At 36.3% G+C, this 27,974-nt stretch overlaps 1 protein-coding gene across 1 annotated transcript; it reads left to right on the top strand.

Annotated features, from left to right (window-relative positions):
• The first annotated feature begins 588 nt into the window (after window positions 1–588).
• MPP5 (membrane protein, palmitoylated 5 (MAGUK p55 subfamily member 5)) lies at window positions 589–27,913 on the top strand. The gene is made up of 13 exons (XM_009579963.1): window positions 589–1,104; window positions 8,009–8,217; window positions 14,210–14,287; window positions 15,035–15,181; window positions 15,807–15,968; window positions 18,949–19,026; window positions 19,939–20,122; window positions 21,202–21,273; window positions 21,743–21,814; window positions 22,550–22,717; window positions 23,473–23,675; window positions 25,072–25,182; window positions 27,309–27,913. Exons 1-13 carry the CDS (start codon window positions 738–740, stop codon window positions 27,483–27,485), a joined length of 2,028 nt encoding a protein of 675 aa, XP_009578258.1. The 5' UTR covers window positions 589–737; the 3' UTR covers window positions 27,486–27,913.
• Window positions 27,914–27,974: the final 61 nt, after the last annotated feature.

The following is a 27,974-nucleotide window of genomic DNA, read 5'->3' on the forward strand; positions in this document are numbered from 1 at the left end:
ATTGTGTAAGTGCCACTCCAGAGTGCTTTAGATAGTATCTTTTGGAAGAACTCTGTGCCAGACCTGTCTTCTCTGAACCTGGGGAGCAATGTTTGCATAAAAATGGCTCAATTTATGAACAATAAATGCAAATATCTTTACTTGTGTTTAACTTATTAAACCTCTTGTGAACATGTTGTTTATAACAAGTTATTCATATTTAGTGTTTGTATGATTGTAAGCATGGTTTGTGTTGAAATTTTTAAGAATAAAAAGATAAATTAGAACTGAGTGGGAACTTTCAGAAAACTGCTGATTTGCACTTCTGTTAAGTGCAGAATCTCCACTGCTTTGACTGGGAAATGTAAGAGATGTTAGCATTAGTTTGAACAGTACTCCTTTTCTAACATTGTCATGTGAAGTTTACGAAAATGTGTGAAACAGATTTGTGAGGGTTCTATAGTTCTTAGTAGGGGAAGAAGCACTGTAAATGTGGAGAAAAAGTACCATTGTTCTGATGCCTGGGGACCTGGAGAACTGTCTTAGGTGTTTTCTTATTTTTTCTTATTAATGCAGTTATTCACTGACTTCTTTTGAATATCTTTCATTAGATTTTCTTCCTGGATGTTTCTTCAGCTGTCTTGTGATGGAAGGGAAATATTTTTGAAGTTATAATGGATTCTACACAACAACATAACAAAAACTGGCCTAATAGTAGCATTTCTGTTTGAAGAGAATAAGCATAACTAGAAATAATCATGACAACTTCTCATATGAATGGACATATCACAGAAGATTCTGACAGTGAAGCAAAAAATGTGGATCTTGTATCTCCTGAGGAACCTCAGAAGCACAGAGAAATGGCTGTTGATTGCCCTGGGGATTTGGGCTCCAGGATGATGCCCATGAGGCGGAGCGCTCAACTTGAGAGAATCCGTCAGCAGCAGGAGGACATAAGACGCAGACGGGAAGAAGAGGGAAAGAAACAAGAACTGGACCTTACTGCTTCCATGAGGCTAAAGAAACTAGCACAAATTCCTCCTAAAACTGGAATAGATAATCCAATATTTGACACAGAAGAAGGAATTGTTTTGGAGAGTCCTCATTATACTGTGAAGACACTAGGTATGTAAAATGCAATGAATGGGCTAATGGAGAAAATATTTAGTTGATATTAATGTTCTTTTAGGCCTGAAAACCTAATTTAGCTAATTCTTCCTATACAGATTTAAAGTCTTCTGCTCCTTTGGATTTGTGGTGGTTTGGAGTTTTTTATTTATTTAGTCAAGCATCAGGCTATGTGCCTCGGCAAGTGGCTTTTCAAAACCGATCCGTTTGGGGAACAGTTAAATACCCTGTAGATAACTAATGAATTCAGTGGATTACTCCATCCTCTTTAGGCTGGGGAAAACCATGCAAGTAATACCCAATTTTATTATGTTTGATGAAGCACAGACCAGAATAAGCAATGAATAAACACTTACTGTCATTTAAAATCAAAACGCAAGAGTTTTTAATATTTTAAAGAGATGTATGCCAGTGGTTTCTTCTTATTCTGGCTGTCTTGCATTATCAATTGTCACCTAATATAACTTACATTTTCTCTTGAAGTATTGATGTTGATTGTGAAAATCTGCTTACCTTGGCACTTAGGCATTGATGAAAATGTAATGTTAGTAGTTTTTGAAGAAGTAGATTCTGAAATTGTTCATTTTGTAGCTGTCATTGCTTCACCTGTGCTTGTGTAGAAAAACTTTCTAACCTTTCTTCCTCAAACATAAGTATCTCTTTATCTAAAATGTGGTGTGTCACTGGGGTGAAAAAGAGGCACTGGGGATTTGCAGGAGTCCGGTTCAGATTTCCAAATCTATACCTGTTCTAAGATCCAGACTGCTTTAAAAAGGTGCCTTTTTTCTGGGCTGCACTAAAGATTGTTGCTATTCTTTCCTGTTGGCTGGTAGTAGAGAACACAGAGTGAAAAATAGCTATCAAATTGCTGATTTTTTTTTTTGGCTTCATCTGTAGCATTTATGTGCCTGAGCAACATTTCTGCTAAAATATGGCTCTATTCTATAACCTCTGGTAATCCTTATTGTACAAATCCCTTTTTAGGAAAATTCAGGTTGAAAGGGTCATCAGGAAGTCATCATGTCCAACCTCCTAGTTGGTTATGAACAAGGCAGGTGTACCTTGGTGTAGTGCAGGGCTTGTCAGCTTCTGTCCAAGAGATCTTTTTGTAAGAAGCAGATTCTGTACTTTATGAAGTATTAGATATTTGACTGTGAAATTCTCTTCTCAGAGGGAACACAAAGCAGAAAATGCAAAGATTGACATCAAACAGTAGAAGTGACTTCTGTTGGGACTTGCTTAGCCGCAGTGGCTAAAAGCTCTGAAGACTGACTACAGGAGGAATTGCAAATTGGAACTACAGAAGGGAGGAAAGAGAGTGACTTGGAATTAGAAAGCTGAGGCTAGGTTTCATGCTAGAGATACTGAGAACTTGGAGAGAGGGCTAGGTGGAAACCAATGGGCAAAGAAACTAGGCATGGAAGCTGGTAGGAGAGAGAGAAATGAGTAACGAGTATGGGTCTGACAAGCTTGAGAACCAGTAAGGAGCTGGGGTAGACTGAAGCTGTTTGAACAGGAGAGACAATGGTGGAGAAGTTACTGTGATGACAAAAGGCTATTTTGAAAATCTCTCAGTGTGGGGATAGAATGGGTAGAGGCTGTGGGGGAAGCTGAGATTGTTGGAGAAAGACAATATTTGTGAAAACCTGGAACAAGGAAACTAGGTTTGGCTCAGCAAGAAGAGAAGGGGGGAAATTGGTGTGAATGGAAGCTAGGATTGTGTGAATACTTGATGTAAGAAGAAAAACACCAAACACTGGAGACAAGAATATAGAGGTGTGTATGTGGAAAGAGGTAAATTAGGAAATAGCAACGTATGGTATAAGATGCACCTTGAGGGAAAATGACTAGATGGTTTTGTCTACGAGGACAAACTCCTCTTCACTTTTGTAATCGAAGCTGGGGTCTTGTCATTGTTCTGCAGTCAGCATATTTTGTAAAAACACAGTAGTAAATTGCATGACTTAACTAAAGCTGGTCCCCTTAGTGTTCGGATACAATGAAAATCAAAAAACTAACGATGTCTGTCTCTACTCTGAATTGCAGTAAATAAGGCTTAAAAGTATGTGCATAGGGCAGAAGTATTGACTAGCTTGCTGAGTGAATATGGTCTGTTCTTTGAACTGGAAAGGCAAGGAGCTTTAGGAGATGTAATTAGACTAAATCATGATATATCCATATGTGCACCAGGGAGCTGAACTAGGGCTTCATAGGCATCTATTTCAATCAGAGCAGTCATGACTTAATATTGACAGGCATACAAACATACTACCGTTATTTCCTTGCCAGAGAGAATTATAGTAACAATTTGGATCAGGTAGACTTAAGATTTAAGAAGAGAGGATTTATAATAGTTTAGCACTCCTGTTAAGAGTGCTGTTTTTGATTATACTCAACTGTGATGTTGAGTTGTTGCAAACTTAAAAAAAAAAAAAGGTTTTAACCATTCTGACATCTGACACTTCTGCTGAATTGCAAAAGAAGAATTTTCATTTTTTATTCTGAAAGCTGACTGTTCCTGATTAGTGTCACGGCTAGGGATGTTGCCTTACGAATACATTTATGCATGCGCGCGCGTGCACGCTTACAAAATAATATGATTTCATAGAGAGGATTTGAGTCCATTATTGTTAATACTTAATACCTGAATTGGAGAGGCCAGATTTTTTTAAAATTTACATATACAACTCTTTGGTCTCCAAGAAACTTGCTAGCCTATGACTTTGTCCAAAAAATAACTGCTAGTATGTGAAATTTTTTGCAGTTTGTCTGTTTGGTTATACTGAATTTCTGATCTACACTGCTCCTGCCTCTTTCCATCTTTCCACTTTTGCTGTCCAGGTGAGAGTGCTTAGTCACTTTCACAAATCTCTAAGCTTTGTTAGGAGAACCCCAAATAAAACTGGGCAGGTGCTAGTGAATTATAGAGATGTTAAACAACTTTTATTCAGTCTTTTTTAAAATACTGATTTTAGTTTTGCTTTTTTGTGGTTGGTTTTTTTTGTGTGTTAATACATAGAGCCTCTGCTAAAGATATGTGTTTTAAATGAGAATATTGACCTGATTGTCTGTATTTTTAGTTTTGAAAATGTTTCCTAAGTGCCAACAACTAATTTGGCAGATCTTTGCCAAGTCTTTAATCTTTTCATCTTAAAAAAAAAAAAGCAGACTAGATTAAACAAATTGGATTTTATTTATAAAAATAAAACAGGACACTTAATCAAAACAAGTTTAAAGGGCATGTTTGTTATGAAAACAGTGTATGATTTAGACAGCTGTCTTAATGGAAATAACTTTGCGCACCTAGAACATGTGCATATAAGTATTTAACTGGCTTTTTCACAGCAATATACTTCTATAAAATGCAGAAAAATTTTTGTTTGCTACAGTTCATTCAGCTAATTTAGTTAAATGAGTAACTGACATTTCATGTAAGTAAACCTTTTGTGGTTACAGTGAAATAGATTTTTTTTTTTTTTTTTTTTGGGAAAAGCTGCCTACTTTTTGTTTTTATACCTTGGGCAAAACTTATTTATAAGTATGTTATAAATAAACTTTCGGAAATAGTTTTGGATAAAACAATGCTTTTCTTAGCCCTGTGATTCAAGTAGTGTGTGGAGTATTATAGTGCTAGTACCAGCACATAGAGTACTCTAGAGATATATTAAAAAGCTTGGGAATTAAGATATTGGTGCTGGCATATAATAAAGCCAATTATATCTATTTAAGCTTGCTGTTCATAACTTTTTGTTTAAGGTGGTAAACAGCAACTATTTTCTTTTTCTAATCTAACATGTTAGGCTGTGACCACAGGTCCTCCCCTGCAGTTGCATACTTTTGCCCCGGCAGTCTTTTGATTAATGCGTATATCGCACAGTGCTCGTCACATTCCAGCCATTTCATAGCCTAATGGAAAAAAGGCTGCAACACTTCTTGTAAAAGACGACTTTAAAAAAAAGTAGGCGATTGCTAATGGATCTGCAATTAAAAAATGGACTTGTTCTGCAAAACAACCCTGACATTTTTCTGTGAGTAAATGCAGATGTTAGTCTTTTACTGAACTTTTTTTCCCTCAAGACAACCCTTTCAATAGGAAATGTCTAGAGATGGAGTCTTTTGTTACCTGGGATTTTTTTTTTTTAAAAAAGACCAAAAGCAAACAAAAAAAAACCTGCACCAAAATCTAATCTGTGATTCAGAATTCAGAAATAGGAATGTAGAGAGAGTTAGGCATGCGTAAAGCCAGATTTGTATGTGGGTTTATGTATATGGGGTTTTTTATTAAACAAGTGACTAGGAAATGGATTGCTAGCTTTTGGGGAATATTTCATTTCACTCTTTTCAGGCATTATTTCTCTTTTAGAATCGTGATGAGGGGGGTATTTGTTTGCTGTTTCATGGTGGGGGGAAATAATTTTGTATATGCAGCACAGATGAAGATTCAGTGTAGAAGGGAATTAACACGGGGAGGAGAGTGCTGTGTAGTTTGTAAGAAAGGGCGACACAGAAGGAACTAGCAAAGTGCTGAAAAGAATATGTAGAGGCATCTAGGAACAGGACGTCTTTATTATAGATACAGAATAAGATGTCTATCTTTATATATTTATATCTTATATGGAATATGTATTAGAAAGAATTGTGTGTGTACATATGTGTGTATGTATTTGAATTCTCAGGTATATGAGGGGGGGGACAGACAATTCAGAAAGAATTGAATAAAATAATTTATGCATAGGAGGAGTTAGAAGAAGTTAGGTTCTTCTTTAATGCCTCACTGTTTTTTGAATCCGGTACAGTGACAAACAGCAGAATTTTGGGTTGGTGTGTTTTTTAACTGAGCAGGTATCCATAGGAACTTCACAGTAACATCTGACTGTTTTACACTATCTTTTTTTTTTTTTATGCTTGAAAATAGTGCACTTCCTCAGACTTGGGAGAATCAGTTGCTGAGGTGCCTTGGTAGTCTGCATACTCCTCTAGGCAAGACATTTGCTAGCTGACAACATCCTATTTAGCAAATATTCTTGCTTGTAGAGTGTTCTTTAGCCTTCTCTCCAAATGGCATTCCCCCCTGTGTGATAGGCAGTATATTGTGTATACAGTTCCCTAGTGAGACATTGGCTGCCTTAATTAGTGTTGTGAGCTGTACTGGAGTTCACCTGTGGAATATCCTGCACAGCTGGTATCTGAGCTTTCCGGGCAGCTTTTGTACTACTGCCCTTTGTTTCTTAGTGGTTAGAGGAAGAAGCCCTTGACCTTTGCTGGGTAGGATGTTTTTAGCATGTGTGGAATGGTTTTGGAGGGTTTTGTTTTGTTTTGTTTTTATTGTCCTGCAGACAGTAAAAGGACAAGAGTAGTAGCTCTGGATTGTTTGTTTCCTTTTATTATACAGAAGACTGACTTGCAAACTCAAAATTGAAAACATATGTGTAGGTATACTTTGTCCAAAATTAAAGCCAATAAACTTGTTTGAAATACGTATTTTATTAGCTTTATGGTTTTCATGTGTCCATTTATCAACGATTTTAACCTTGTGCTCAGCAAGTTTGAGTCTAGCGTTGTGTTCAGTGTACTGGTGAATTTGAGGTTAAAAACAGGTAAAGGAAACTTCGTGACAGAATGTATCTGTTAGTGATCAGTATCTACTGTGATTTTTCATGTAAAAAATGCAAATTAGCTAATGTTGTGATAGCATTCCTATTTTAATGTTATTTAATTAGCTCATAATGAATAAATGAAGGTTGCTAAAACTTAAAAATAATTCTCAAAGGTGATATTTTGATACCAGTAAGGGAGATTGACCTCAGTATCAATTGACAGTTTTAAAATTTGGGATTTTCTTTGTTGTTCATTTTTTAAAAATACCAGGATTGAAAATTCTAGCTCACTTGAATTTATTAAAATAAAAGATAGCTGACGAGCCTCTTGTGGCTGAACAGATTTTTTCAGATAATGTGTGAGAATGTGTATATTATTTCAGGCTCAAAACAGCCACTGTTTGTTTGGTCTGCTTGAGGATTTCTTATCTGGGTTTATATGCATTATAGGTATGACTCATTCCTTGTTTTAGGTAGTTTCTTCAAGTACTTAATATTGAGAAGTGACATTTTACAGAAATTCGATTGGCTTAAAAAAAATGTAAGTTTGTTGACAGTCTTTAAAAAGCACCCCTGAAGCACCAGATTAGTTCTTGAAGCTCGAGAATGTGGTACATGTATAATATTCTGCAAACACGTATAAACCGATTATTAAAATATGTTAAAATATTTTATGGTCCGAGCAGAACTCATAAATTTCGTAGGTAAAAGATGTGAACTTTCTTCTGGTGCAGATGGCTTTCAGAACTCTGACCACAGATACTATGTTTTCATCCTTACCTTTTTATTTTAATGTGCTAAGACTAAGCATAATTTTATGCTTAGAAATTGAGTGTAGTTTACTTATCAAACACTCATTCTATAAGTAAGCAGTATTTAGTTGAGAGAGATATACATGGAAAGATGTATCAAAATAACAGTGAATATTCAGTGCATTAGTTTAGTAAAGGGGTTATTTTCATATTGCAAAATAGTCCCTCTTTCCCATATGGCGATACATGAGCTGCAATTATTGGATTTTTTTACGTATAGTTGATTTCTTTTGGAGGAGAACTGGTCCTGCAACAGGAATTTAAATTTAAATGTATCAGCGTTACCAACTTGGGGTCCTTTTTTTGATTCAGATACATTCTGCTAATAAAAGTAAGAGTGAATAATGGATAACTAATAAATTTGCATACATCGTTGCTGATTAAAAACTGAACAGCAAAATAATTTTTTTGTAAAAACCTTAATGTAAACATGACTTCCTTATGAATCTTGTTAACTTGTACCTTATTTGTATTTTGTTATTTCCTACCTAGAAGTGGAAGAACTGTTAACTTCTCTTAAGCATATCCAGCACATTTTGGTAGACCCTCAGAGCCAAGAGGATATCTCTCTCATTTTACAGCTTGTTCAAAATACTGATTTTCAGAATGCATTTAAGATACACAATGCTGTTACAGTGCACATGAACAAAGCCAGCCCTCCATATCCTCTCATCTCCAATGCACAAGAACTAGCGCAAGAGGTATGTACAGTATGCATCTCTGTGATATATATGAAACCTGTAATCATAGCTGTTGTTGAAATACGTACTTGTCAAGCTTGTCTGAGTTATTGAATGTTGAATATGAAAGGGATTATAATAGTCACTGATTGCTGTATCCAGTTTTTCCAGATTTCCAAGCAGTAACCAGAAAAATACTTTGGGGATAAGAACTCCCTTTTTAGCATGGGTAGATACATAACAGAAAAGGTACTACGTTTAAACATAGGAAGAGGGCGTGGTTATGAAAATCTAACTTTTGCCTTCAGTATTCTTTATGCCAAGCATTCAAGAATTGAATTAGTTCTCTATTATTGTGACTTTCCTCTGAGTTGAGCCATGGTTCTTAAGTTAGGAGGCATCTCTGAAAATACAAACATACTGGAAACAAGCATTCTGCTTTAAAGTAAGCAACAGATCCCTTAATACTTAATTTCAGTGTTTTAATTACTGCTGTGATGGTCAGATTACACTTAATTTTTGTCTGACAGATGACAGCTCTTTTACAAGATCCGATATGTCTTTTAGAAATTACTAAAGTATACTTTTAGAAATTTACTTGAGCAAGATTTTTAACTTTAATCTTTTCAGTCAGATCTTAACTGTTTGAATTACTCTTACAGTTTCAGCCAGATTAAGTACTTTATTTGAGGCTTATTCACTTGAATATAGATGGGCAATATCTGTATACAATAGCTTTATAAGCATTAGTAGTAATTTACAGAAGACTCATCAGATACAAAGTTGCTGTGAACAGAATGAGTTTTCACATGTGTCTGGATGCAGCTAAGACCCTCTTGAGGGGTTGCTCAATAACTTCATCTTAATTTTCCATGGCCTGGTGCATGTATATATTGCAGTGAAGTGTGGCTACACTTTATACGGATATACATTTGTTAACTTCAAACTAGCTAGCTTGAATACCGGTATCAGTGCAAGCGTAGCACTGTAGTGTTCAGCAAAAGACAGATCCAGGGTAAATGCTCCAGCATTTAGCACCCAGTGAACCAAACTTACCTGTTCAAAACTGGCTCAGGTACACCAGTTGGAGTACCTGAGCCAGTATATAGCCATTCTCCAGTTGCTTAAAGGCACATCACTCCAATTTCAGTATGGCAGCAAGTTGATTTTTTTTTTTTTTTTTTTTTAGTATCCGGGGTTTTTTTCCTGCCTGAAGCAATTTTTTTCAAAGTCTCTTTCCACTCTCCTTCCTTTCTCTAGACTTTAACCTTATAAGTCAGGGAAAACAGCATTGTAGCAAGCCTGAAATTCTTTTGCAGAAGAAATTACTGATTCTTGAGGGACATTATTTAAATGTTATCTAAAGGTGCAGTGTGCTGATTAAACTGCAGCTCAGGATTTTCCTGTTTAGGTTTGTCAGTAAGGCTGTGCCAAAACCAGGTGGGAGTATTTTACATATGAGCTTCCCTCTGGCTTATTCATCAGCCTGTAGGCTGCTATGGGATCCTCACCAGGCTTCTTCGATGTCTGCGAGTCTGAAGGAACCTCTTCAGTTAACTTCTGTTTGTAAACTAGTTCCCCAAACAGCCACTTTACACAGGCCTAGTTTGGGATTTCATTCAGATACAAGCCAGAGCTTTTTGAATCTTCATTTATAATATAGGATATTACAGATTTATCTCTTAAGAAAGCTGTTTTTTCCCCTTTATGGATATGATGTCCTTTTTTTTGCTGCTTAATAGGAGTGTCCAAGAAGAAAATATGCCTAGGAAAACTCTAGGTCTGTTTTCAAACTTCCATATTCCTCCGCATCTTCCCTACCCCTCACCTTCCCAACATATTCCTCTCTTTTTTTCAGGTGATTTGGTAAATCCTAAAATCAGAAAGTGGCGTAAAGCCAGTTTTGTATCTCTTAGCAATCCATGAAGGAAGCATAAAGAAAGTATTTCTTTAATCTAAAATTTTTAAACCAATGGAATTTTGTCATCACCCAGGAGACTATTACATACAAGGCACAAGTATTCCTGCACTCCATTTTGATTCTTCATCTCTCATCCCTGTCTTGTCCAGCCTTGGAATTCCTGAAAAGTCAATATATTGCATATGTCTCTTCCCATTTTCAGATGTAATCTAGTTTCTCAGTGATTCAGCTTCTGGTGTATTTAAGTGACTTTATTTTGCAATATGTTAAATAGCATCCTGAAATGATCAAGCCGGAAATATTTCTGTGCCTGACAGAAGTGTCTCAAGAGGAACACCTTGAGGCCTCCATTCACATCATTCTGTACTTCCTAGTCTTGCCTAATAGATCTTATGCTTGTTTTTCAGATCCTTTATTCCTTTTGGAAAGGCTTCTGTATTTGTTATGGTAGCAATACGGGAGGAAATTATTTTTGCTTTAGGAAAAGTTGGTTTTGTTTTTGTTTTACCCTGACAAAGTGTCTATCTTGCCTGCCCAGGTTTTTTCTTGTACTGTGATTTTCGGTTGTGTCTTTTGTTTTTTCCATCCCTAAACATAGGCGTGGGAAGCTCCCCTAGAAAGCAGTTCGTTTACTTACTGCAGGGTGTTTTTGAAAAGACACTTGCAAAAGCCTGGATTTAAGAAACTGATAACACCTTGATGATAAAAGCCACAAGACATTACAAGAAAGAAAAATAGCAGATACATGCATAACATTAATTTTAAATGACAGGTAATGCTAATGTGCATATTTTAGTGCACAGGTCATCAGTGACAGTGTACAACTCTGAAACTGTTTTGGAGTGCGTGTCCTAATTTAAAGCTACAGACATGTTTTGTTTGAGGCTTTATCGTGTGAAAGAGAACCTGTTCTAGAGCTCATGCTTCTGTAGCTCTAACAGGAAAAGAGTTTGCAACACAATTTCATATTGCAACATGAAACATCCTCCCTTTTAAAAAAAAAAAAGTAAAAATTAATATTAAATTAATTAAACTACACTTTTGGAAGTGTGTTTGGGGGTATTATCATTTACTACACTGAACTTAAAAAATCTGTTTTCATCTACTCTTTCATTGATGATTTGCTTTTATAAAACATTATGTGTATGAACAGTGTGTTGTGAAAACTTTTTTTATTTTGAATTTTGTAACTATTAACAACACATGAGAGTGGAATGGTACATTTTTATTTTCTAGTCCTCTTTAGGAAATTCTTAAAATTACTAGTACATTTGTGCAGTTAACTTTTCCCACTAGTTCTGATAACCAGGCACCAACAACTCAAGATTATTTTGGTTTTTTTAAAAGAAACTTTAATTGCATTAAAAAGATGGAATGAAGCACTTGAGCTTAAGGAATTTATTTTAGAGAGCTAATCTTCATGTAATGTGGTGTACTCCAAGTCTTAAATAAAAATAGGCAGTAAACATCAAGTGTAATTAAATTGATTTTAAATCCATTTAAACTTGACCAAGATGGGGGCAAGGATTATGGGAACATGGTCTGAATCTTGACCTTGTAAGAATATTCGATGCAGCATTCAAGGCAGTTTGTAATTTTTGGCCTGTAACAGCACATATCAAATACCTTACAGATGTTCTTGCTATTCAATATACTTAATAGGCTCAATTTATATAGGCTATGTTTCTAAAGGTTTCAGACTTGCTACTGTTCACTTCAGCAAGTGCAGGCAATTAAGCTAGATCAGTACTTTTGAGAGGGTGCAGTGGAAGCTTGTAACTTCTGGTATAAGTGCATTACAATGTGTAGGTATATTCCCTCTGACAGTCCTGCTCACCTGAGAGTAAACAACAACAGGATTTTGCAGGTGCAGTTAAATTCTGAATGTTTAATATCACTCCACCATCTGCCTCCACAGGTGTGTGTAATGAAACCAAATTGATAGCTTTTGGGGGGCTGCTTGAACTGAAGTTAACGTAATTAACAATAAAAGCTAGAGAATTAAGAATTAAGAAAATACTGTTATTGCCACATATTTAGTGTGGATTGCCCTTGCTACCCGTAGTGTGTCACTTCTGGAATAACAGCCTACAAAAGTGAGATTCATTACCACAAAGGAATCTGGCATGCAGCAATACTGGTGTAATAACTGGTTTATGTAGCAGCCTGAAGCTTTTCTAGCGCTTCATTAAATAAGCAAATAATAAATATTTCTTTCTTTTAAAAGAGGAGCTATTAAAGTTTTGAATAATTAAATTATTCAAAGCAGAAATTCAACTTGAAGAATAGTCACAGAATGACTGGTTGGGCCTGGTTGCTTGCTTTTCCCCTGTCAAATCCCCAACCTCTGACCTTGCATTCAAAAGGTTGTCTTACTTGCAGGACTTCTAAGTTGCTTTCTGAGTAGGTTTTCCTGTAAAAGGGTCATAAAGATTGGATAAATAAGGCTTTAAAGCTTCTTGCAGCTTCATCAAGAAAGGAACTGAAAGTCCCTTGAAAGTTAGAGACCTTAAATAAACCTCTATGAGAAAGTACTTTGTATAGAAGAATCTCTTCTTTCAACACAGAGGAAAAGTTTGTTAGTGAAATATATCCTTTACAGTGCTCTGTCTGCTATATGGCATCCCAAAAATCAGGCTAAGCCAGGGATAATAGCTTCCTGGCCAGTTCAGAGGTATGACTGAGGTCAGGCCTATATGAAGCTGAATGCTTTCTGTTCTTTAGGGTTTTAAAGAAATCAGTAAAAAACTTACTTAAATCTGGCTTCTTTTTGACTTTTCTAAGCTATACTAGGTTTGTTCGCCATGAGGTATGTTCTAGGGATGTCAGAAGGCTTTTGGAGGTTGTGCCAGGTTTACTGCTAAGCCCAGGATCTTGTTCCATGGGACAGTGTGTGGTTGGCAATGTAAGGAACTTGCCCCTTGGGAATGGTTCACTTAGTGGCTTCTGCTAGAATTTAAAAGTATCTTTACTGTTTTCAGTGCAGTCATCTGGTAGCATCCAAGAGAGTTGTTAGCATTTCTGTAGAAAATTGCTCATTAGATAGAGGCTCGTCAGACATCTAGATATTGTTAGATCACGCAAAACGTTTATTTTCACTTTGGAACTTTTGGTTTCTTGATTCTCTGTTATGTCACATTACCTCATGCTTAAGAGTAAAAAGCTCTTGAAAAAAATGTTTCCCATCCCACTGAAAGCTGCTGCTCTGGTATGTATAATCTACTCTTGATGTCTCTGGATTCATTTGTGCTTTTGGACTTGCGTGCCTTTGGTCAGATTAGGCCAGAGGATAATGGCTATGGGAAGTATCTTCTTCAGTCTCACTTTAGATAAGAGGGACTTCCCTGTTCCTGGCTTTCTCTATAAGCATACCAGGATTTTCTAATATTTGTGAGAGATGATGGCAACGCATGTTTGGTAACTGTATAAGAAGGCAAACCTTTTTAGGCAACCGAAGCTGCATGAGCAAAAACTGTTCTTGTGTTAATGTGGATTATTTTGGAATCAGCCCAGTTTTCTGGGACCTTTTGAAGTTTTGACTCGTACGCTTTCTGAGGCAGGGGCTCCAGGATGCATTGCAAAACCTGTCTTGGAATCTTTAGTCTTGCTGTTGGTGGGAATAGTTTGGGTAAAAATAAACCATCTGCTTTTAAGGAAAAAGGAGGCTAGTCATGTTAATGAGAAATTAGTCCATTTTAAAAGACCCAGCATATTCACATAATAGACTTCATTGTGACTGATTTCACTATCGTGTTCCTTTCTAGAGTTTTAAATTTTTTGTGTGCATCTTTGTGGTAGCTGAGCAAATTGCCAGTTTCTGGTATTGACAAATCTGTGTGATGCACTGGATGCCAGCTTTGATTTGGTAGCTAATTACTGAGGCAAGATATGCTGGAGTAGTCCTGTGGTCTGATGGCATATTTTCCTAAGTGTTCCAGATTAAGCTCAATCAGTCAGTGTAACAATTACGTGGATATACTTTACTTTCAGTAAAATGAATAATTGCAACAAGGGGTTTGTGCTTGAGTAGGGGAGGGAGGATTGATAAATCACTGAGTAGATTAAGAGTTTTGCTATTTGATTTCTTTTTAGGTACAGAGTGTTTTGAAACCCAGTCACCATAAGGATGGGCAGGAGCTTAATGCTTTGCTGAATGCCCCTCACATGCAGGTAAACCGAAATGGAACTTCTAACCTATGGGATGTATTTCTTGCTGCTGTTTTCAGTATAAATTATTTTTTGCAAATGTTTTGGGCTGACTGGGCAAGGATGGATTTTATTCTTCAACTGTGCAAATGTCTTAGTATTTTTCTAGGATGAGAAGTTTCCAATTTCCAGTAACTAATGGAAACTTCTAATCAAGTGTAGTGCATGATTGTATTCAGCCTTTGCTACATTCTACATGTATTACATGGTAATTTGCACATAAACAATGTAGCAGTAGATCAGTAGGGTCAGGGCAACACCAGCTGCTTTGCTTATCGATGTTTTTTTTTCTTTGACAGCTGTTTCATGTTTACCGTAGGGTGCATAAAGGAAATTTTGTCCTGTGGTGATGTTGTAAATCCATGAGCAGTTTTCACTGCAGTAATTTCTTATGCCTGTATCCTCAGTCACATACATAGTAAACCAATGTCTGGTTTTTTAGGAAGGAGAAGCTCTAAATATAGTCATAGTTGTTTGTTCAAAATTGCTTTTTTATTCTTTTCTACTCTGAAAGGCAAGTTTTGTAAAGTATGTAGCAGTAGGTGCTACATAGCTGTGATAAATGATCTTTTTTTATTGCTTGAGTCAGTTTGCAATATTCTGTGACCTGCAAAGACTATTCAAATTGCAGAATTTCATTGAACTCTACTATTTTGTATACATACAAAGTGTGAAATTTTCTGTAACTGAGCTGATTTTGTTTAACACTAGGCACTTTTACTGGCTCATGATAAGGTTGCGGAACAAGAAATGCAACCAGAGCCTGTGACAGATGAAAAAATTTATGAAAATGTTGGCGTGTACGGAGGGGAGACGGTTAAAATAGTTCGCATTGAGAAAGCTCGGGATATTCCATTGGTAAGTACTGATACTCGCTCAGTTATATATAAAGGAAGTAAGCTTTTTTGTCCTTTGAAAATTGCTATGAAAGTTTTGGAATTTGAATGTGGAGGTGATATTTGACTTGTAAACACTCTCCTTCCCTCCAAAATGAGAAACAGTCACAGACGATAAACTTTTGGGTATCTTCATATAGCAGTAACCGTACTACCATTTAGAATCTGTACAACTTCTGTCAACGCGGGTTTGGACAGGACTTCCTGACAGAAGTCGCTATCCCAAGCTTTGCTGCAAGGAAGCTTATAGCCTTGTGCCAACCATGGGGGTTTTTTTTGGGGGGGAGGGGGGGAGGTAGCAACTCTCATCTTTTATTTGGCATCTTTCAAATAAGTGTTTCCTTAGGAAAACATTTTTTAAAAAATCATGAATCTTATGGTATGGAGCAATTCTTCAATTTTTAGTGCAGTTTAAAGAAATTAAGCAGTGGTTTTTTAAACTGGAGCATTGGGTGTATGCATCTGAGCTGTTACTTGCATTCTCTTTCAACATAGAAATGTTTCTCCACTGGCTTGGAATATATACAATAGATGGCATTGAGCTTCATATATATATAATAAATTTAGAATGTGTTGCTGCTACACAGGGTGCTACTGTTCGCAATGAAATGGATTCTGTTATCATTAGTCGAATAGTGAAAGGAGGTGCTGCAGAGAAGAGTGGGCTGTTACATGAAGGGGATGAAGTTCTGGAGATTAATGGTATTGAGATTCGTGGAAAAGATGTTAATGAAGTTTTTGACTTGTTGGTGAGTTGGACACTTCTTGTTTTCTCTGAAAAAAATACTCATTTCATAAGACTGAAGCCTGTTGGCTCTGCTTGTCATTTGTGCTCATATTTAGCATTAGTTTAAAAATATTTTCATTCTGATAGCTAGCGTTTATGTGTGGAGGGCCATTTCAAGTTTTCTTTCTGATGCATAATACAATATTAGTAAGTATAATGGCAGTTATCTGCAAAAATGAAGCCTAGAAATGTGGAAGAGTCAAGCTATCATCTTGAGACTTGCTTTTAATGATTTCTAAGAAAAACTTTGTTTAGCTCTGAAAAGCCATGGTTTTTCATCTTTGTCTCTGGTTGAGTCCGCAGTTAATAAATGCGTGGCTGTGTGATTTTGTGGTAGTGTCTGGCTGGGATGGAGATAATTTTCTTCATAGCAGCTTATATGCTGTGTTTTAGGCTGATTTTAGACTGAAACAGTGTTGATAACACACCAACGTTTTAGCTGTTGCTGAACAGTGCTTGCACAGTGTCAAGGCCTTCTCTGTTTCTCACTCTCATGCCTGCAGGTAGGCTGGGGGTGAGCAAGAGGTTGGGAGGGGACACAGCTGGGACAGCTGACCCAAATTGACCACAGTGATATATCATGCCATATAAATCAAGCTGAGCAATAAAAACTGGGTGGCGAGTGATTGCCTTTGTATCACTTGTGGGGTTGGGGTTTTTTCCCTTCATTTTTTTTAAATTGTCTTTACCTCCACCCATGAGTTTTTCTTGCTTTTGGTCTTCAGATTCTCTCCCCCATCCTGCTGGGGGAGGGGAGCAAGTGAGGAGCTGGTCGGTGCTTAGTTGCTGGTCAGAGTTACCCCACCACAAATTGTATCACATGGGACCTTTACATGACTAGACTTCTTACCTCCTGATAAAAACCCTTTTGTCTAGTAGTTTACCAGCACAGACATTTTTCTGTTTATTACACTTTAACCATTCATGACAAAATTATACATCAGTTCAAAAGCAGCTAGTCAAAACAACAGGCAAGAAATCCACCAGGAACTAGTAAATGCAGAGGTACTCTCTCTCTCAAAGGCCCTGCGAGGTAGAATGTCAAAAGCTGGGAATTACCAGTATTTTCTGTTGCCCAGTATTGCTCTTTTCTTATGCTTTTCTCTGACACCTGCTGTTGATCAGTGTCCAAGGTGGGACACCTGGAACCTGGCTATGAATCTTTGGTCTGATTGCAGCAGGCAAGACCATTCTGTCAAAGTGAAAAGAGATGAAAATGACAAATTTTTTTTAAAGTTAAGTTATAACTTTGATACAAAGCATTTGAAATATCTACTAACACTTATTTAATAGGGTCTTTGGGGAAAAAAAAATGAGAAATATATTTAGTAAATCTTTGAATTACTTAGTAGATCTCTGCTCTATAGACGAATCAAAATCAGGACAAAGACCTGGGTTCTGCTGTAGGTTGCATTATTGTAGGAAGAATAGGCAGCAACGTCCATAGATGAAGTTGTCTCGTGCTACAGTAAGACTGTAGGTTTTAATGCACAATTTCCACCCTTAGTTGGATTTTTTCTGAAATTTGCCATTAAAGTTTTTCAGCTAATGCATGGAATGAGGTCAAGTGGAGGGAAGTAGGGCCAGAAATGTGTGGGGTTTTGGTTTTGTTTTTTTAAGCCATTTAAAAAGATTTTTATAGTTATTTGAAAAGCCTTCAATCTCTGTGTGTTTTTTGGATCGGAGATATCCGAGATTCTTCACACTCTGTAATTGTCTCCATTGCCATCTGTTTTGTTTTTTTTTTTAAAAAAACCGTATTTACTTAAGTCCTATGCTTCTGAAAAGAGTGTTTTGTAGATGCTTGACAGATAATTCAACTCTGGCAGTTTAGTTCTCCGCAGAGAGCTTGTTCTGCTCTTGAGCAGCTCCTGCAACCTAGAGTTACAGAATAAAAGATATAAAACCACAATACATTAACATAAGAGCAAGTTACTTGCTGAAAATAAATTAAAAAAAAAAAACCTTCTGTGGTTTTTTAATATATATTTGAAATCATTAATTTAAAATAATATTTTTAATTCTTTATAAGTTGTCTTTTGTATTTTGTAATGTGGAAGTGAAGTTTTAAAATGCTTCAGTCCCCAAAAAATACTTAAAACAAGCACAAGAGAAGGAAGTTACTTTCCTTCTTAATTTTGCCTCACCACTTGCTACTCAAATGATAATGAACTGCACATGACTTAAGACAAGACTATTCACACGATCAGTGTGAAATTCTATGCATTCCTTGTGGGACTATGCATGCTGACTGAAAATTGTGGATTTTCCTTTCCTGCAGCCTAATCATGTTATGCTCAGTTATGGTTACCTTATTTAAGCCTTAGGTCTGAATTTTTTGAGATACATGCATATGCTTTGATTTTATGCAACATAAATTGTTGTGTTACGGTTCATGGAATGATGTATAGGAAGTGAGACACATGTAGACCTTGTCACGAGTTGGCACTGGCATTTTATCTAGATATTCGTTATGTGTGCAAACACACTCCGTATACAAGAGTATGCAAACAAATAAGAATTCTTTAAGGCCAGGGCATTTATTATGTTCTGCTTTCTTAGCAGGCTGATTGCAATATGGATATTAAGTACTTGTTGGTATTTTTTAGCAGAACAGGAGAATATTATTCTCCATTTCTCCTAAGTCCCTGCTTGCAGAATTGCAGCTGCTCCATTTCAAATAGAAATAGTTTATGTATAACCAAGAATGCTAGGCTTTAAAAATCTGAATATCAACATTTGGCTTTCTAGCCTGTCACTGAATCACTGCATCTGTATCTATACTATATCTTTTAAACCAATTAAGGGGTAGATGATGTGCTGTTAGGAACTGCCTTTTATGGGAATTTTTGAAGCATTTTCTAAAATATGTTATTTATTAAAATTCTTAACCTTAAGCCATATTTTGATACTGTATATGAAGACTCTATTTTTTATCTCAGGCTGACATGCATGGTACTCTGACCTTTGTGTTGATTCCCAGTCAGCAGAGCAAGCCACCTCCTGCGAAGGAGACAGTTGTAAGTAGCTCTACATAAGTTTTTGGTGGTACATACCTTGTTTTTCCAGTAACGCGTAGAAAGTTCTTCTGTAGGTCATTTACATTGTGGAACAAAACCAAAACTTAATTGTTTAAATTGGTTTAATTGTTACCAGACTAACACCTGAATTAACTATTGAAAATTATTGGTGGTGTTAAGCTGAAACTCTTAGTATGATTTTAATTCAGTTTCTGAAACAGTAAGAAATTGTAAAAGTAGAACTGCCTGTGCTTCTGAAATTCTATTTTGAAATTCTCAATTTCTCTATTTTTACATATATATGTATAAAAAATTGGATTGATGGAACTTGCAAATATGCTTTGGGAGGAAAAGTCTGTATACGGGGAAACTTTGTTCATTATCTTTTTAGCTAACATACTTTTCTTAAGACAGCTTTAACAGTTTGAAGAAAGAATGCACAGATTTATATCACAGCCAAACAAAAACATTAATGATTGGTGACAAAGTAAAATATTTTACAAGTGAAACTTCACCTAAAGCCCAGCAAATGGGTTTCAATCTGTGTATTTATTAGGTATTTTAAAGAAATTAGAATATCTCTGATACTTTTTGAATGCAAAGAACTTAAATGAGTAGCTCAGGGATTTTTGCCTCCTAAAATGGTGAGGAAATTGCATAGACTTTAAAATTAACAAGAGTTAAATTCAGGCCTTTATCTCCAACCTAGCACAACTGTGTCTTTTCCGTTGCTAAATTAGGTAATGATTCCATTCCAGTATCTCCTGTATGCCCCAGAAAAAGTTTCCATTTTATAGGATCTTGGTGGTTTTATATATCGGAGCTCTACTGCAGTCACAGGAAGATTGGGGTGTAATTCTTCAGAAGTCACAGGGGTTTTTTTCCTCTGTTTTTCCATTTCATCTTCCGCAGATACATGTGAAAGCGCATTTTGACTATGATCCCTCTGATGACCCTTACGTCCCCTGCCGAGAGTTAGGCCTATCTTTTCAAAAAGGAGATATACTCCATGTGATCAGCCAAGAAGATCCAAACTGGTGGCAGGCTTACAGAGATGGAGATGAAGATAATCAGCCATTGGCAGGCCTTATCCCTGGTAAGTAAAGCTCTAGAAAAAGCTTGACAGCCAGTTGTTCCCATAGCCGTAGGGGCAATATTCTGGTTTTCAAGGGTTTTCATATACCCTTAAATATTCATTGCCTTAAATATCTGTGACTTTGAACCTTTTGCAACAGAGCTCACTATTGGTTGCCTTTTAGAGGCATCTCCATGTATAGATGTTAAATGCAGAGTAAAGCTACTGCTTCCACTGCAGTTCACCTTTCAAGAGCTGTCCTCCTCTTCCTTTATTCCTCCACCTTGGGGACTCTGTGGATTCAGAGTTCCCTCTGCTGGCTATGGCAGAAATGTGGGATTTCAGCCTGCTTGTTCTCTGGAGATGAGAGCAGCTGTTAGGTTTCTTACCATATCAAGTAGTATATTTGGAAAACGTTTCTCTTTCGTGGTAACTCTTCTGCATGTTTTCACTTAGCAAAGAGCTTCAGTTATTTGTAACAGTCATGCTTCCTTTCTAACTGTTGGGGGCCTTTCAGTAATAGGGTTTTCAGACACTGAAGTCAATATATAATTTTTGCATTGAAATATGTACTGCACTCTAGACCATTAAAGATCTTCTGATCTGTTAAACAAGTGAACAAAAGACTTTTCAAATTCCGTAGAATATCACACTGTTACTTTATGACATTTGAGTAAGTTGAGAGGAACACTGATTTAAATACAGGCTAATCTTTTTCAAGCTGAAGTTCAAAAGATTTAGTATAAATAGAACACATTTAACATACAAAAATTATTAGAAAACCATATCATCATAGTGGGGAAATGTAGTCTTTCCAGTAGTTTCAATTTTCCAGGCAAAATGGTCCAGAATAGTACAAATGCTCTGCAATTATTGATGAATATATTTTCAAAGCAATAAACAATCTTTGCAGCAATTTTAGTTTCTCTTTTTAAATTTTAATTTCTCTTTTTAAATTTCTCTTATGTCATATTCTACTAAAACCTTCAGAGATGTAAAAGCTTAGGCAAAAGTAAAATGAGTAAGTCATTATAAAAAAAATACAGAAATGGTTTCTAAATGTTAACTGCTTTTGTACTTTTTTTCTTAAATGCATTAAGGAAAAAGTTTTCAGCAACAAAGAGAAGCAATGAAGCAAACCATAGAAGAAGACAAGGAGCCAGAAAAATCAGGTTGGATATATGCTTTCCAAGGGGGGGAAAAAAAAAATCTAACTCTTACAGAGGTGCTAATTAGTGATATCTGGAACCTTGTCATTATTGAGTTGTAGAAAAATCTTCCATTTTTGTGATACAAGTGGGATGATTTTTTTAAATTCTTCATGTAAATACAGGTCTGAATTTAGCACTTTGTTATATAAATCACATGTTTTTTTCATAACTTTGTGCAATGTGATTAGGATGATGTAGGGGAATTTGGAAAGCCTCTTTTTTCTTAAAGAATTTTACCCACCGTGACTCAGTTGAAGTCCTTGGCATGCAACATTTGCTTAGTACACCAAACCGTTGTAATGAAATGAAGAATATTATGCCTTTTCAAGACTGCAGAATAAATTCTCTACTTTAAAGATCCAGATAGTGGGTGGGATAGGAAGCTTTTTACTGTATGGTATTTGATTGTGATGATTTTTATTTTGGTTAGGAAAACTCTGGTGTGCGAAGAAAAACAAAAAGAAACGGAAAAAGGTTTTATACAATGCAAATAAAAATGATGGTAAGCAACATCTTTTGCACAGTGTGTGCACTTATAAGCGACTATAAAAGATTCTACAAATAGCCTTGTGAAAAGAATGCTGAAATTCAGGATATGATGTTAGAAATACTGCCTGATGATGTTCTGTTGGGAGCAGTAGTATGGTTTGTTAATAGCATTTAATGAAGGATGTAAAAGAGGTGGCAGAATTTGTAGGGTCATTTAGTGTCCTTAATAAAGACCAGACGGTGGGGTAAAAAAACAGCCTTTTAGGCATGGAAGCAGTCATAATTTTACAATGATGAACCAATTTATTATGGTTTTGTAATATCATCTCATTCTGCATAATTAAGTTTAGTAAATGGAAACTTTCTCCACAGAGAGTTTGTAGGCTATTTATACTATATTCTTACAGAAGTACTTTGGGATTGGGATGATGCTTTTTGTTGTTGTTGGGCATAAAGTGTTATTCTTGCACTAGAAACTTGTTCCTTGGCAAGAAAGTTGTTTCCTGAGTTTATGCTACTACTTAAATCAGTAATAAGTGGAAACGCATTTTCTTTCTCCAGAAAGGGGGAAAAAAAGCGTTATCTTACTGGGCAAGTGATGATCTTTGGGGTTCTGTTGCTTTGGTGACTCACGGTTAGATGCTGGACAGAGAGTCAGGAGCTGCCTGAAACTTGATCCTGCATGACAGGCAATAAATGCAACTAGCAGTAAAGCATGTTGTGACTATGTTGTTATTTCTCTCTCAAGATTATGACAATGAGGAAATTTTGACCTACGAGGAAATGTCACTGTATCATCAACCAGCAAATAGGAAACGGCCTATTGTTCTGATCGGCCCACAGAACTGCGGTCAAAATGAATTGCGGCAGCGACTTATGAATAACGAAGTGGATCGCTTTGCTTCTGCGGTTCCCCGTAAGTTTGATGGGCAGATACGATTGCTTATTCTAAACATTGTCTGCAGACAAATCCTCTTGTGTTGAAAATAGCAATTAGGAGTTTGGGGATTTTGAGCCGGATATAGTCAGCTCTTAGATAAAGGACAAATAAAGTTACATCTTGTGTGGCAAAAAGTGGCTTTGGTAAGTCAATGCAAATCCAATGTCCCAACACAGTGTTATAGAGGCATTTTAAGACATGCATATATTTCAGTTTGAATAAAATTGGAGTGAGTTACAGAAGTTTAAAGAAGAAACCGGTACGTTGGTCAGAGAATTTTTGACCTACATATCCTGCATAAATTTAAATTTAGGTGGCTTTAGTGCCTTCCCAAACCACTTATATTTCAGTTAATTTTACATTTTTAATGTCTAATGTACCCTAAATTAGGTTTAAAAACAGCTTAACAATAGAACTTGTTATAAACAGCTAATAGCTGTTTTCACATCCAGAATGCAGCTGCACAGGTGAAACTATTCCTTTCCTTGCTGACTATTTTTTTTCCTCTAGATAAGGCAAACAAGACCTCTAAATGTAGTTTCAGCCTTTGGCAACTTAATCTGTCCAGGGATATTTATTGTAGAAAATAAAATACTTGCATTTCTTAGATATTTCAAATGCCTTTTTTTGCTTGGTTAGAAATGTCTCTCCTAAGAGAAATACTTATTTCTCCCTTCCGTTCTATAGGTGCATCACTGTCTCGATTTCTTTTTTGTTGCTCTTGTTTGTAGATACTACTCGGAGCAGGCGAGAGACGGAAGTAGCTGGAAGGGATTACCATTTCATTTCCCGACAGGCATTTGAGAGTGACATAGCTGCAGGAAAGTTCATTGAGTATGGAGAGTTTGAAAAGAACCTCTATGGTACTAGCATAGACTCCGTGCGGCAAGTAATCAACTCTGGCAAGATATGCCTTTTAAATCTTCATACCCAGGTATGGCAAAACTGTCACCTGTCGTATTTTAATTGTAGAAGCTACTGTGAAAATCTAAAGAGCTGTATTTGGTCTATATAAAATGACTGTGTTTTCAAGGTCCATCTTCATGTTTATTCCAAGTTTTCTTCCGGTGGTATTCAGTTAACTCTATTTAGTGTGTTATGAATACAGCCTTCTTGTTCCTTGTTTGGAAATAGACACATCTTTATCTGTGCTAAAGGTAATAGGGGCCTTGGTTTCCAGATACTTAAAGCTGGTGGGAACTATCTGAATTGAAAAATTAATTAAAATAAGATTTGTGTCTCTCAGTATTCCGATTACTCTGTGAGCTCTGAGGTTTTTGAAGATGGAGAGGAAGTTGTTTGTGATTATACTTGGAAACTGCATTTTGGGAATGTTTATGCAGTTCCATAACAGACAGGATTAAAGTACATCACATCAACAATATTGAAAAGCTCTTTAGCTATGACCTTTTGATTATGGAGAAAGAAGAGACAAACTACGCATACAGACCTCAACTGGGAAATTTAGTCAAATGTGGGAAGAGGCAGAGTCCTGGAACACAGCCCATTTCTAATACATACAATATGTATGAGGCCTACTGCTGTTACAGGTGCTGCAAAAGAAGGCCTAAAACTCAAATACATCAGTAAAGTCTGGTAGTATTGAAGTTATAATTAGCCATCACCAGTTGGAACCATGTGATACTTTACTAGAATAGCTCATGGGTATCACAAAGCATGTAGTAAGTTGAAAATTCATAACACTTTGAAAATTGATCTAATTCTGTCGTTATAAAAATATATCTGAGAGACAAGTTGTTTGTCCCGAGACACATAAAAGGAACTTTTGGAAAAATCAAACTACAGTTTGGTTCTTTTTATTTCTTGTTTCTTAATGTAAATGTAACCTGCCAAAAAAAAACGCTAAACATACAGTAGTAGTGCATCTGATACCTTGTATTTTAATCTTCAAAACAGAAAATGGTAAGCTGTAGTATTTAAACTATAGTATTTAAAGACTCTACTCTCGATTAAAAGCTGATACCATTCCTTAGCATTGTAAGGAAACTTACTGCAATGTAGGTGACTTTTTTTTTCCTTTTGGATACCAAAAGATATGTTCCTTCAGTTTAGTTATGAAGAAGATTCTTGAACAAAAGTAAATGTTTGGGTTCCATGAAGCTGAAAAATGTTGGAATATCAATTTTGTAGGAAATGGTGACTGAACTTGCGAGTGGTGATGATAATACTGTTATGGTTAATTATACTGCTGTTAATGTACAATTGTCACTGAAGAGTATATTATCAATTATAGCATGTGAATAATGCATTATTAAATGCCCTTTTCATGTGTGGAACTGTTAAATGTTTAATAAATCCTATTTCTGCAGTCACTGAAGACACTACGTAATTCTGACTTGAAGCCATATATTATATTTGTTGCACCACCTTCACAAGAGAGATTACGTGCTTTATTGGCCAAAGAAGGGAAAAACCCAAAGGTAATGGTCTAACACTTCTTCTGAAACCATGCTGCTTTTTATTTACAAATCTGGAATGCTTTTGGTAAACAAATTCGTATACTCTTTGGAATTGGGTACTGACAATATATGGGAAGCGGTGTAGTTGAGATCTGTGTGCTGTAGTTTAGTAGGCAGACCATACTAAAGAAAGGGCTCACGATGCTTTTGTCCAAAGGAATGTGAGAGGTATGAGACAAGGGAATCCACTACTAATTTAGTAATCGTGGGGCACAATGTCTCAGTTGTGGTCCCTGCGTTTGGGTACAAAAATATGACCCTTTATTTCAAAACTGTGGAAAACCCAACTTTGTCTTCAGGTAAACCTGAGAGTAATTCTAGGGAGAACTTATCTTGGAAGAGCATTTATTTGAAAATGTATTCCAAAACTTTTCAGATAAAGTTATTTTAATCTTGATCCTGTAGGATCACTTTTCACGTTTCAACCAGAGTCATGTCAAGATCTCAGCTTATCCAGTTCAGATCGTTTAGTTAATGAGAAGTTAGTTCTGCAGAATGGAATTGAAACCCATAGATTAAACCAGGGTGTCTGAAAGCTCAGAAAAGGTCCTTGGCATCTTATGAGACACAAAGTGCTTATTGCTAGGATAAAGAAATATGTTGATCTTCAGCTTTTTGACTGAAATCTATCCTACAGTGGTTGGTACGAGCACTTAGCCACCATCATATCTTCAAAGTACTAACTGAACATAATGCAGTTCATACTGAGGAAGAACAGTCTTCTCAGCGTAACTCAAAGGGACTCCTGATATGGCTGTTGTACCTCACTGTGTTCTACAGTTGTGTTGTTTTGCTCTCCTTGTTTGGTGCAAGGGTGATGTATTGGCTGGGTGTAAGATCTAAAAGAAGATCTAAAAGTCCAAGTCTTAAAACAGAGGAATTTTTCTTTTTTCTTTTTTTTTTTTTTAATTTGCCTCAGTTTAATATAATCATAGTCTTTAGATGGGCGTGTTTCCTCCTTCATGGTTATGCGATTAATGAAACTTTATTTTACATAAATACTTCATCTTATGTATGTCCTGGTTTTTTATTGCAGTAATCAAGGAATCCATTTGCAATAAAAATTAATACACTGTTATTGGTGTTAAACTATGCCTGTTTTCTTTCTGATTAATCGTATTGGAGTTGTATTTATTTCAGTTGGGTAAATGCTACTGTGTTAAACCCCTTCCCCCGATAAATAAAAGGGTATTTCTTGCATGTATGCCTGTATGTGGCTTTGATTTTCTTTATAATGCCTAGGAAGAAAATCTTGAAGGCCTGAAGTCCCTTCTGAAAATACCCTCTTTAGAAAACTATCTCAAAAATTATACCTGGATATTCCTTTATATAATACAGAAATAAGCTGCAGAAGAGAAAAACAAACACACTTGTAGAATCCAAGTGTAAAAAAATTCTGAAGTAAAACAAACTATTTCTACTTCTTCCTTTGCATCATTTATCTACATCTGCAATATTCTTGCTTTTGACATACTCCCTTCCAGCTCCCAAATCATGTTTTCCATTTTTCTGCAATGTCATTTACCTGACGCTATTGTGATTTGATCAACTTAAATGTATAGCTCTCACTGTGGTTCTCATTACTGTTTTGTTGCTGGTGAAAGTATTTCAATGACAGCTGTTGCCTTTGGCTGTTTGGTGTTTGTAGTGCTACATCTTCAGAAGAATGGTGTCTTGTTCTACACCATTCAAACTTATTTTCACACTATCTCTGCCATCTCCAGTCTTTTTCAGAAGGATAATGGGCTTAGCAACCTAATAATGTGTTTTTTAGAAACATGATGTTAAGAGCCTCAGTAAGATGTCATAAAATGAGCAGTGCTAGATCTTCTTCATTTACTTCAGTCTGAGACAGTTATTTACTGGTCTGCCAGTTATGGCCAATCAGAAGGGATTGTCTTTGAGTGCCCTTAGCTTTCAAATATGTATCCTGGTTCAACATTATTGTAAACTTTTCAATAGCTGGTAGCCATACCATGAAAATTTGCATAAAAGACTTTTCTGAGTCGAGTTTTTAACTTTTCCTACTCCGTTGTTGTTGGGGAGAGGCTTACACACATACACTAATTCTCTGGTTTTGATTGCAGCCAGAAGAGCTGAGAGAAATCATAGAGAAGACGAGGGAGATGGAACAGAACAATGGCCACTACTTTGATACAGCAATTGTGAATTCTGATCTTGATAAGGCGTATCAAGAGTTGCTTCGGTTAATAAACAAACTTGACACAGAACCCCAGTGGGTGCCCTCTACCTGGCTACGATGAGAGAGCAATTCCAAAGGACAGATGGACTTCAGTCTAGTAGTCTTTCCAAGGAGATCGTGTGTAGGTCTGCCCAATTCTAGTATAAATGCGTATGAGCTCTAGACCTCAGTGGCTGCGTCCTTTGCCAGTGAAATTGCGTATTACTGAAAAAATACGCTAATCAGCTTGTGAGCCGATTTATCTGATCTAAAGATTGTCCAAGTTTTCTTTCTCTGTGGTCTAGAAATGGAGACCTTGTCAGTACTAAATTCTAAAGCTTTAGATAGGTTTTTCTAGCAACTACTTTTATACATAAATCCACCTTTTTTACCTAGAATCACCCTTATGAAATCAAAGATTTTAAGTGTGTGTGTGTATATACATTCCGTGCTGTCACATAGTTATAAATATGAATGTTATTTAACACTTAACTTAATGACTTTGTGGGACATGATGGTAGTTCAGGAACATAATTCTACAGATCATTGGGCAGAGAAATAATCTACACAT

This window comes from Fulmarus glacialis, unplaced genomic scaffold (genome assembly GCF_000690835.1).
Source record: "Fulmarus glacialis isolate BGI_N327 unplaced genomic scaffold, ASM69083v1 scaffold38626, whole genome shotgun sequence".
Lineage (NCBI taxonomy): Eukaryota > Metazoa > Chordata > Aves > Procellariiformes > Procellariidae > Fulmarus > Fulmarus glacialis.